The 11,238-nt window shown below is 42.8% G+C and overlaps 1 protein-coding gene across 2 annotated transcripts in view; it reads right to left on the bottom strand.

Annotated features, from left to right (window-relative positions):
- Positions 1-2,269: 2,269 nt before the first annotated feature.
- The window catches only part of GAD2 (glutamate decarboxylase 2), a 45,323-nt gene continuing 36,354 nt past the window's right edge, over positions 2,270-11,238 (bottom strand). For both annotated transcript variants that reach the window (XM_048510604.1, XM_048510605.1), the window contains 5 exons: positions 10,122-10,200; positions 9,269-9,418; positions 5,467-5,574; positions 4,173-4,262; positions 2,270-3,385 (listed from right to left, as the gene is read on the bottom strand). In XM_048510604.1, coding sequence (XP_048366561.1) covers positions 3,212-3,385; positions 4,173-4,262; positions 5,467-5,574; positions 9,269-9,418; positions 10,122-10,200 — 601 coding nt within the window. In that variant the 3' untranslated portion in view covers positions 2,270-3,211. The remainder of the gene's footprint in view (positions 3,386-4,172; positions 4,263-5,466; positions 5,575-9,268; positions 9,419-10,121; positions 10,201-11,238) is intronic.

The following is an 11,238-nucleotide window of genomic DNA, read 5'->3' as shown; positions in this document are numbered from 1 at the left end:
CAAGACTCAATACTGCTACCACACAGATAAGGACATCTCATTAATATATTGTACAAGCTTAGACAGTAACACATGTTGTTTGGCCACATTGCACAGTTTTAAATCTAAAGTGCACAGCCTCAGTTGGAGGTGACACAACCATACTATCACGGTAATTAAAAAGGCAACACAGTTACAGACACAGATATCTTCTTGTTCTTATTTTGCAGTAGTACAATGAGCCAGTACCCAAAGCTATGTAGTTCAGATCAAATCAAACAACATTACACTTGTTAAACTTCAAGTATTTTGAGAGTGTAAAACCATATTGCTTTACAAACCCAGGTGGCCATTTTTTCTAGTTAAAGCTACCCCCCTGAACTTATCCAGGGTTATAAACAGAAGCAACTCCAAGATATGAAATCCAACTATGACAGATTTCCCCACTGTATGGGCAACTTTGAATATGACTCTGCATCTGTAGTCTGTACAAGTTTTAATACACCACCACCACAGTTCTCATAAAAACTGGAACCCTAGGGGAAGTATGAACTGCAGCTGGAATATCTCCAGGAGAGGTGACAACAGTGCCAAAAACTGAATTTGTTTGGGGAATTCCGATTCAGATAGCGGTTCAGCTACTAAATTTAATGGACTTTGGGCAAAACATTATCTCTGAGCTTAAATAAGTCATGGGCTGTCATCTGGACTAGGACAATTTTCACATCACAAGTCAAATAGTGCCCCTCCCCCCGACTAATTCAAATTAGGAAAATGGTCTGCGGGGGAGGCTAAATTCCCCTCTCAACATATGTTGAAGTTCCAGACCGAACTGGAGAGGATACCATTCATGTGGAAACTGAGAAAACGTGTAATGTATGTGTAACTATTACACAGTGTGGGAATCCCGGATTCAATAATAAAGCCCCCAACTTTCTTTCTTTCTTTTTTAAAGGGGGAACTGTGGATGGCCCTGCTCTTTTCCTCATTGTCCGTGGAGTTGGTGGCCTTGTCAGCCTTGGCTGCACTGAGGCATTATAAAAAGTTGTCCTTATAAATGATGCATTAGGAGATGTCACATCTAGAAGTAGTTGTGAAACCATAAGTGTTAACAGTTATGTCAAGATGCATTAATATTTGTTCCTTCTGAGGAAACATAGATTTTTAACAGAAATAAATGGTGGCCTCAAGTCACAGGAGTCACCAATAACATGGGCAGCCACTGGTGATATCACTCCTTACAGAATGAGCGTCAACCAGAGGTGAACATTGTAGATATATTCCGAGATGTTCCTCAGAGACTATCCTGTCCCCCCCAATTCTGCTTACATCAAGAGAGTGACTTGTACGAGAAAATTGCTTTGGCAGGCAACACCAGTCAGGATTTCACTTGATGGATCTCAAGCATCTTCCAAAAGAGCTTTTCAGGTGTTACGATTTTGTCATTCCTATATAATGTGCTGGGAGAACACCCTGTGTGCAACCGTTTCAGTTTATGCATTTATTATTTTGTGTGAAAAGGACAAGACGTATATTTTCCAGCATTGGTGCACACAATCAGAAATGCAGACTGCAACTGAAAAAAAAATGCACTGCCTTGTTCTAGGGCTGCCAAACTCCAAGTGAAGGATGGAATTCTCTCAGAATTCTGACTGATCTACCGACTGTAAAGATCAATTTCCCTGGGGGGAAAATGGCAGTTTTGGAGGAAGGGACTCTACGGCATCACACTCTGCTGAAGTCCCTCCCCTCCCTAAACCCCACCTCCCCAGGCTCCAGAAATTTTCCAACCTGGTTTTGGCAATCATTCCCTGTTTCACACAAAATAGCAAACACGCATACAGGAATGGTCACGTCTTGCACACTCTGCCAGTTTGCACAGTATTAATGCCACAATCTTCATGACTGACAATGCCTTTGGACTGCATCAAAAATTCTTCCTAATGCTGGGTGTTTCTTTTTGGGAGCGGGGCTGTTAATACAGACCCTCTGGTGAATCTAGGGGATGTATAACTATTGTGAATCTAGGGAATCTCTGCTTCTCCTTTCCACCTCTGTATGGCAGCAGCTCAAGCAAAACTTGCTGCCTTGGTGGTAAATCTTATGGACTGACCTGCCCAGAATCAGTTGAGCTTTTGGGGATCCCATCCACAGTCCATAAATGTTCTAGCAGCATCTTACTGGAGAAGACTCCCAAGGCATCTGCAACCTGCAGCTCTCCAGATGTTCATGGACTACAATTCCCATCAGCCCCTGCCAGCATGGCCAATGCTGATGGGAGCTTCTGATGGGATTTGTAGTCCATGAACATCTGGAGAGCCGCAGGTTGCAGACCCCTTAGTCTTGGTTATGTTTGTATGTTGACTGTGCGTCTGCTTAATTAGACCATGTTGGAAACAACTTTCGGAACGACACAATTCTGTAATTTCACTGTTATCAATCTTTTCATTTAGACTGAGGTTTTAGGTGTTGCAGTGCTAAACCCTGGAGATGCACAAGATAAGGGGACATGCAGAAATTATTCTTTTAAATAATTGATGTCGGGCTATGTTTCAGAATCAGAACTTTTAAAAGTTTGATGTTCCTATTAGAAGGAAAATAAAGGATCTTATTTCCGGGGCAGGAGGGTTGCCCCTTCAGTCTTTATAACCCATATAAAATAAAAATCTTTATTTTACAAAATAGGATCTTTTTTAATATATATGTATATATAATATATATTTCTTTTGCAAAATTATATGTATTTAAATACATCTGAAGTGTCATCATAGGTAAATTAGAAATTCAGTTCTAATATGCTAAGAAAAAAAGACAAAACATCTTAACGCAGAAGTCGCTTTCTGCTTCCGCCCTCTTTTTATTTTGTGACTCTTTGGGGCAATTTGACACTGTTCTGTTTGGCTGTGTTTAGCACAAGCTTATCAGTTCCGCTAACTGTACTAAAGTTTGGAGGGTGGAATTGTGAATATTTGCATTATTTCCAACCTGTTTGAATGCAGCCTTTTCGTGGAACTGGTGAAAAAAAAAAGGTATTTACAAACTCAAAGGGAAGGGAAGAAAAAGAACGCTCCTGAAGGGAGCAATGTTCTCAGTTTTAAATTGTACTCTACTTTGACGCCACAATATAGAAATAGATTCACTTTGGAACAAATTACTAATACATTCACCACAGTTTGTGACAACTTAATTGTCTACTTAGAGAGGTTTCAGCAATGCTTGGCAGGCCAAATGATTATAAATCTTGCCCCAGGCGCTCTATTTCCTCAATCAGGAAATCGATGTCTTGGTGAGCTGCTGCTGGATTGGAGATAACCATACGAAAGAAGTTCACCTTGTCTCCCAGGGGCTGATAGCTGACCATGGTGGTGCCATACTCCATCATTCGGGCTTTAATTACCGGGGCCACCTTCATAGACAGAGAGTGAAAAGGAAATCAATATTGTACAGTCTCTTCCTTGAACTTACTTTCAGGTCCAGACAAAAAACATGGGTCTCTCTCTGTAACATCTAGAACAACTCAGCTGTCGTAACATCCCGCATTTTCCAGCCCCACTTCCTCCGCAGCTTCAAAATATAAACTAATATTGGTGGAGGATGGGCAAACATGGGTCTGGTACAGGGGTCTGCAACCTGCAGCTCTCCAGATGTTCATGGACATAAACATTCTACAACAAAGGTGGTCCAGCACTTGGCAGATGAAGTTGCAATTCTACTAAGTTCTTTTTGTTGAAAAAGGTATAGGAGACAACATCAGAGGGCACTGACCTCTGTGGTCTGTTTAGTCCTCCAAGGCAACTGTTTGGGTCATTGTATGAAACAATATGCTATTGGACTAGATAGAGGAGTGGTCTTACTGAGCAGGGAAATTCTCAGGGGTCAAATGTCCCCGGGCTGCGGCCATTTAGTCATGTTGGGGGTAGAAAATAGCCCCCCCTTCCTGTTCCCCCCTGGTCCATACACTGACTTCACGACCTGGTACAAAAAATGTTGTTTGCTCGTGTGTGGGGCGGGGTGGGGAGGGCAGCTGCCCATACGGGTGGGGTGGGGGGGGGGGGAGAAAACTCAGATTTTGCACTGGGCTACATTTTTCCTAGATACATATCCTAGTTATCTACATATCCTTCACAACCACAGTCTGTTTTCATTATGGATTCCTAATAAAAAGTGGCATTTTTTCTTTCTTTTTCTTTTACCTTTGAAAGACGGTTCAGCCTTTCTTCATTATCCTCCATATTCCGTAAACTGGGAGGCACGTACCAGAAGCAAACATTCGTGTGCTGAGGCTAAAGAAAGAAGACCAATGCTTTAGAATGGCTCAGTGGTAATAAATTTCATACTTTTCCCTGTCCTACATGTATCACTTCCTATGACAGTGATCAATTACTGTGTTTTCTTGGCTGACTGAAGCAAAACCCATTGAGAATCATTGCTATTATTATGCCCTTTGCCTGTGGAACTATTTCTTGCCTCTTCTCTCAACACACATCAATACTGGAATGCAATTCCTTAAGAGAAAGACACACACAAATGCCATAACTACAAGTAATTGAAAGGAAAGATAGGCACGATAAAAACTACTAACCCTGTTTATTATCAGTATCTTTGGCAATATATAAAACTTTGCAAAGGGGTCAACAGTAAAAACGACAAGTTGCTGCCCTGAGGAATATTGCAGGCTGAACTTTGACAGCAGGCCCACACCCTTCAAACTGTTTCAGCCCTTTCTAAACTGAGAGGAAAATACTAAGCAGAGTTACTTCCCTTTAAATTAATTGTAGTCACTGGGCTTAGAAGGGTGTAACTTTTGTGTAACTTTGCTTAGGATTGTACTCTCAGTGCATTCACTGGATTCACTGACTGGAAATTGATCAGAATTTGACCAGAATCTGGGTCAGAACCATGGCTTTCAGCAGGGTCAAATGCGTTTCTGGGATAGGCCCAGCATCTTCTGCTTTCTAGTACATTCTAAAGCCACTCCAGAAACAAGGACGCTTCTAGTGTGGGGGAGAAGCCTGGTGTGAGGCACATCAAACAGGAATCTAGGACTCAGCTAGACCATCCCCGCAATGTCTCTGGTAAAAGAAAAGGGCAAGGATCTACTTACCCTTTTCTGGATCACAGAAGTTCTGAGGTGTAATGGTCAGAGTAGGACTGGGGAACCAAAATTTAACTTGCCACTTAGTCTTGAAGTTCACTAAATTTAAGTCTATTACTCTCTGCCTAATCTACCTCACAGGATGGTTGTGATGACAACATGGAGAAGGAGAGAATGATTTATATACTGCTACCCTGAGCTGTTCAAAGGAAGAGGGGGATAAATATGGATAGGCAGTTCATGAGAACAAATTCACATTCTTCTTGGGCTCTCTTCTTCTCCCATAGTAAAAACTGAGGAGCAGGTGGAGTTTTTGTTTTAAGATTGGTCATGGGGCTACTCATTTTTTCTGGGAATCCAATGGCTTTTCAAATCTTTGCTGAAACACATACCTTTCCATCAAACACCATTTCAAAACCCTCTCTGTTTTTAATCTTGTTATAAAGGTATTCCCCAAGCTCCAAACACTTGTCGATATGGGCTTCAAATCCTGTGGTGCCCTTCAGAACAAAGAAGGAAAAAGAATGGCAGAAGTGAAACAGAGCAAAAATTTGAGTGGAAAGCAAAGCAAAACAAAGTGGAAAGCAAAGCAAAACAAGACATTGTCGAAGGCTTTCACGGCCAGATTCAACTGGTTGTGGTGGGTTTTCCGGGCTGTGTGGCCGTGGTCTGGTGGATCTTGTTCCTAACGTTTCACGTGCATCTGTGGCTGGCATCTTCAGAGGTGTATCACAGAGGGAAGTCTGCAACAGTAGATGTTACAGCTGAAGATGCCAGCCACAGATGCAGGCGAAACATTAGGAACAAGATTCACCAGACCATGGCCACACAGCCTGGAAAACCCACCAGAATCAAAACAAGACAAGTGATTCTTTATCCCTCTCCCCATCACTATTTTACATTTTAACCAACATACTTTATTTCTTTTAGAAAACTAGAGAGGGCAAAGAAAGATAGATAAGACAGTCTGTCCGAATAGCGACACAGAATGCAGGTGGCTTTTGAAGAGGATTGAGCAGCCTATCCTTCATGAATCCATTAGCAGTAGCAACAAAATGGAATCTTCATGCGCAAGGGAAATATACACCTGAATGCCAAGCCCTGAGGACACACAGCAGATGAAGGCTATCAACTTTCCTCACAAAGCTACTGTTGGAAATGGAATCTTGGGGCCAAACGAAATGTGATGGTGTCCTCATGGCCACCATGATGACACCATCACCGTTTCAAAGAAATTTTAAAATGCTGGGAGGGCCCAATCCTGTTTGGCCCCACAGTGTGACCAACAAGAGGTTGGCCCCTAAGATCCTATAGGACAGTGATGGCAAACCTTTTCTAGACCGAGTGCCCAAATTGCAACCCAAAATCCACTTATTTATCGCAAAGTATCAACACAGCAATTTAACCCGAATACTGAGGTTTCAGTTTAGAAAAGACGGTTGGCTCCGAGGCGCACATTACTCAGGAGTAAGCTTGGTGAAGCAACCGTGCAACACTTCGAATGGGTGAATCACAACCCTAGGAGGGTTTACTCAGAAGCAAGACCCATTGCCAGCAACCGAGCTTACTCCCAGGTAAAGGATCATGCCCAAGTTAGTCTAGATGTGTGTGCGTGTGGGGTGTGTGTGTGATTTTCTGCCCCTCCATGATGAACTCTGTGCACATGTACCCACAGAAAGGGCTCTGAGTGCCACCTCTGGCACCCGTGCCATAGGTTCGCCACCACTGCTATAGGACGTGGAGAGAGCTCTCCTACTGCTGACCAACATGGCTACGCTCTGAAATATATGATGTGGTATTGTCTGAATGGAGTGAGAAACAAACCCAAACAAATGGTGTAACAAGGATATGTGGTAATCAAACACAAAAGACTTGCTATACCTTGGCTGCGGGCAAACACAACACTCACACGTTTTTACCCATTCTGTGTTGGCCTTGATCCAAGCTGTGTGTGCATGGTGATTGGCTGAAAGTGAGTAGTGCGTAGCGATTGGCTGTAAGTGAGTTGTAGCCACGACAGCTAGCTTTTTATATAATAGGATTCTTGATCACTTAAATCAATGATTGGAATCACCTTAATTTAAAAGCAGTCTAACCCCCCCCTCCCGGACGCTGTAAAAGTTTGTGACCCTTCAAGCAGAATGCAGCACACAAACTATTTTTTATACTTGGCTGAGACCTGTTTTTGCATTAATTGATTAACAAGCAATCTAGGTTTTTTTTTTTAATTAACCACTACATATGCTGTATTTGACCTAGGGCAAATGCAACATGGACAATATTCTCAATAACTGCATGACAATGATAATGTAACAATGCAAACATTCACAAAGTGTGGATTTCTTGCAGGCCATTGTAGCAAATGAATTTATTCATCTTCAATGCAATCTCAGTGTAGGAGCGTATTATCATTTGGCAGACAGTATTTTTTTGGCAACATTTCCAAACTGCAAATCAGCTGGTCCTTTGAGACTTCATACAAATATACCCCAGAAAGGAACAGACTTTTAATTAGTTCCCCCACATCAATAATATGCCCATTTCTAATTGCAGCATAAAATGAAAGCAGGTGTTCTAGCCACAGCTCTGCCAAACCTTATTTTTAAGAATTCCTACAACAAAAACCCTCTCCCCCTGCAAAAGCTTTTAGCTTTGCAATGTTAAAAACCTAATCCTTGCTAAATGGTCTTGAGGGAAGATGTGGCAATTACTTCCTTAACGTCACCTGACCGAGACTTGAAATGTGCAATGGCTGAAATTAACAATTACTATTCATTTGTTCACCCTCCATCAATTTCATAGAAAGCTTGCGTATAGCATACTGAAAGCCCGTGTATGAGATGGCTGGCTTCCTATGAGCTGGTTCTGTTGCCTAGCAACTTCAATATGCGACTTCCCTTAATTCATAACATATCACAGCAGTGAGACTAAGACTGGTTGTCTTTGTTGCAGCTGCATTTTCCAGTAACAAGTTACTTTATGGCAGATTTACAGCAGTTTTTCTGCATTGTGATTCAACATGAGCTTAGTGGGAGAACATCTGCTTGGCATACGAACTGTCCCAGGTTCAATCTCCTGCATGTCTAGTTAAAAAAAAAACCAGAATTGTGCAGGATCTCTTCTACCTGGAGATGAATAGTCAAAGGGGGGCCTTCTATCTCACCTGATGCCAAGCTCTCCACTCTGCAGTTTTAGGAGGATGTTTCAAAACGGCCCCCAAGGCTGAGAGGTTATGCCCCTGTGACTCAGGAGAGGTGGAAATGCTGGGACACATTCCAAGATAACTGTTCTTTCCAACAGGAGGCCCGTATTCAGTTCATCTCTCCACGGATTAGTAGGCCAATCCAACCCAGTTCAGGTTAAAATGTTACTGACAGGGAAAACCAATAGGTCTCCACATGTACGGCTAAGTTTTGTGTGCAGTGTATAAAATGTGGCAGTCCTTGGTTGATTAACCTCTATATGTAAATACTGTGAACTATTAAAGAATTCTATTTTGTTTCATGTTTTTATGAAATTCTGTAAATCCTTTAAATCTTTTAAATTAAAGTATTTTAATGTAGGGTAGTGAAATTATATTCTGGTGTATAACTAACTAACTAACTAACTAACTAACTAACTAACTAACTAGACTGGGCAGGAAGTGATGTGAAAGAACTCTGCCTGAGGCCCTGCCGAGTTGTTGCCAGTCTGAGTAGGGTGATCTTACAGGACCAAAGGCATGCAGTGGTGGCGAACCTATGGCACTCCAGATGTTCATGGACTACAATTCCCATCAGCCCCAATTGGCCATGCTGGCAGGGGCTGATGGGAATTGTAGTCCATGAACATCTGGAGCGCCATAGGTTCGCCACCACGGGCATAAGGCAACTTTATGTGTTCAAGGGAGATACCACTTTTCAGACAGCAGGTAGTTGCTGTTTTATCTAAAGGATACTAGAGGAGTGAAGCCAAACAAGCTGGAAAGACTTCATATTCAAAATACTCTGGGAACATCTAGATTATTTTCATAAATAAATGGCACAGAAGATCCATATACTGGTTGTGCCATTCTCACAAAACTGTTGTCTGTATATTTGGAAACAATCTGTTTTACAAACTGTACAGACTGCCTCTTTAGAGACCTGCTTAAAGAGGTTAACAAAAACAATTGTAGGCCTCATTCTCAAAAACTTTAGAACCAAAAATGCTTACCTTGGCCCTCCACATAAGCCAGAGTTTAAAGACATCAACATGGCGCCCACATTGCAAAGCTTTGTCTCCGGTGTCATAGGACAGGTCATAGTGCTTGTCTTGTTGAAAGAGGTAGGAAGCATGCATTTGATTGCAGCTCTGCATGATCCCCTTGAAAGAACCAGGAAGGCACAGTCAGAAGGAGCACAAGGAAAAGGGCTTGAGCATAGAGTGGCTAAATTCTTGGCACAGGCAGGGGTACCCCTACAAGCATTCTCTGATCTTCCCAAAATTTGAGATGCTTTTTCCTGCTAGCAACCCAAAAGTGATGCACACATTGTGCAGCACTCCATGAATTCCCCCACTCAATGATTTATCATAGAGTTTCAAGGAGACCCTAGAGAGTCACATGATGATGTCATTTCTGGTTGTCCAACCAAGCTTGCTCCCTCTTCAATGTAACATTCCTTCAGATATGTAAACATGGTTATCATGTCACCTCTTAACCTCCTCTTCTCCAAACATTCCTACCTCCCTAAATCTCTCCACTTAGAACATGTATTCCAGTTTTTTTACCATTTTGGTCACCTTCCTTTAGACCTGTTCCAGCTTGTCAAAATCCTTCTTGAATTTAGGTGCCCAGAACTGGACACAGTATTTCAGGTGAGGTCTCACCAATGCAGAATAGAATGGTACTATTTCATCCCTTGATCTAGACACTATGCCCCTACTGATATAGACCAGAATTGAATTGGAGATCTTGGCTGCTGCATCACACTGCTGACTCATGTTCAGTTTGTGGTCTACTAAGACTCCCAGATTTTCTACTAAGAAGTGCTAAAGGGACCCAAGATGCAAATTGCATGAGACATACCTCTTCTCTAACAAGCAGAGCAGAACACTGCAGGGGAACTCCCATCATCTTGTGCGGGTTCCAGGTCACAGAGTTGGCCCTAAAACAACAAACTTTTTGAAAAGGAGACATCAGGTATCTGGATTGCAATCAGAGAGAGGCTCAGCAATCTGTGCAAATAAGCCAGCTCAAAAAGGGAGACTTTTGTAAGGTCAAAGAAACATGACTGAAAATAAAAACTATTATTTAAAACTATTATTAAAAACAATTCACATAAAAAAGAATGGTGTTTTGATAGTTGAGTATTTTATGAACAAACCCAACAACACACTCTTTCAGCCCCATCCAGAGGGGAAGGGGGCAAATCTGCTGGTGGGAGCAGTGCAGGGTCACACCAGTAGATTTGCCCTCCACAAGGCACTTGCCATGATGGAGGGGTGAATTCACTGGCAGGTAGCCATTGTGGCCCTCCCCGGCAGTAGATGCAGTGTGGGACATCGTGCTACCTGTGCCACCACTGCTGCCGATGTAGTGGAAGCGGTCCAGGGATGCCTCAGCCCCCCCCCCCCGGCCTTTGCCCCAATTACACCAGCAGCTGGGACTTTAGTCTTATGCCACTGAAAAGGTGACATAAGTCCATTAAGGCCAATGTGGGGGGGGGGGGGGTTGCTGGCTGCGGGGAGGCTTTTCCGCGTTTTGAGCCTCCCCACGCCATCAGAAAGCTTCTTTGTGAGTTGCAAGCCACGGCAGCCATGGTGCCACAGCTGGGCACCCAGCCTGTTGAATGGGGCTTCCCCTCACACTATTTGGGGGAGGGGTTGTGTGTGAGTGGGGGGGAGGGTTGTCTTTTTTCTGGGGGAATAATCATGGCAACTAGTGCAGAATTATTTCAAATATATATAGAGGCTAATTTGATGTTGGAGAGAAAATCTCACCCCTAAGAGTGGAAATAGGTACTGGTATGGGCACCAATTCTTATAAGAGCAAAGATTACTTCCTGACACATCCCACTGACTTGCAATTCTCCTGGTACAGTGCATTAGGCAGCCTGGGCAGCTACTGTTATACCACAAAAGAGACTGAGTGCTACAGTAATAGCATCATTAAAAGAAACCTCCTGGGAGGGATATGCAGAGAC

This window comes from Sphaerodactylus townsendi, linkage group LG11 (genome assembly GCF_021028975.2).
Source record: "Sphaerodactylus townsendi isolate TG3544 linkage group LG11, MPM_Stown_v2.3, whole genome shotgun sequence".
NCBI classification, from domain to species: domain Eukaryota; kingdom Metazoa; phylum Chordata; class Lepidosauria; order Squamata; family Sphaerodactylidae; genus Sphaerodactylus; species Sphaerodactylus townsendi.
This window is presented reverse-complemented; position numbering and strand designations above follow the sequence as displayed.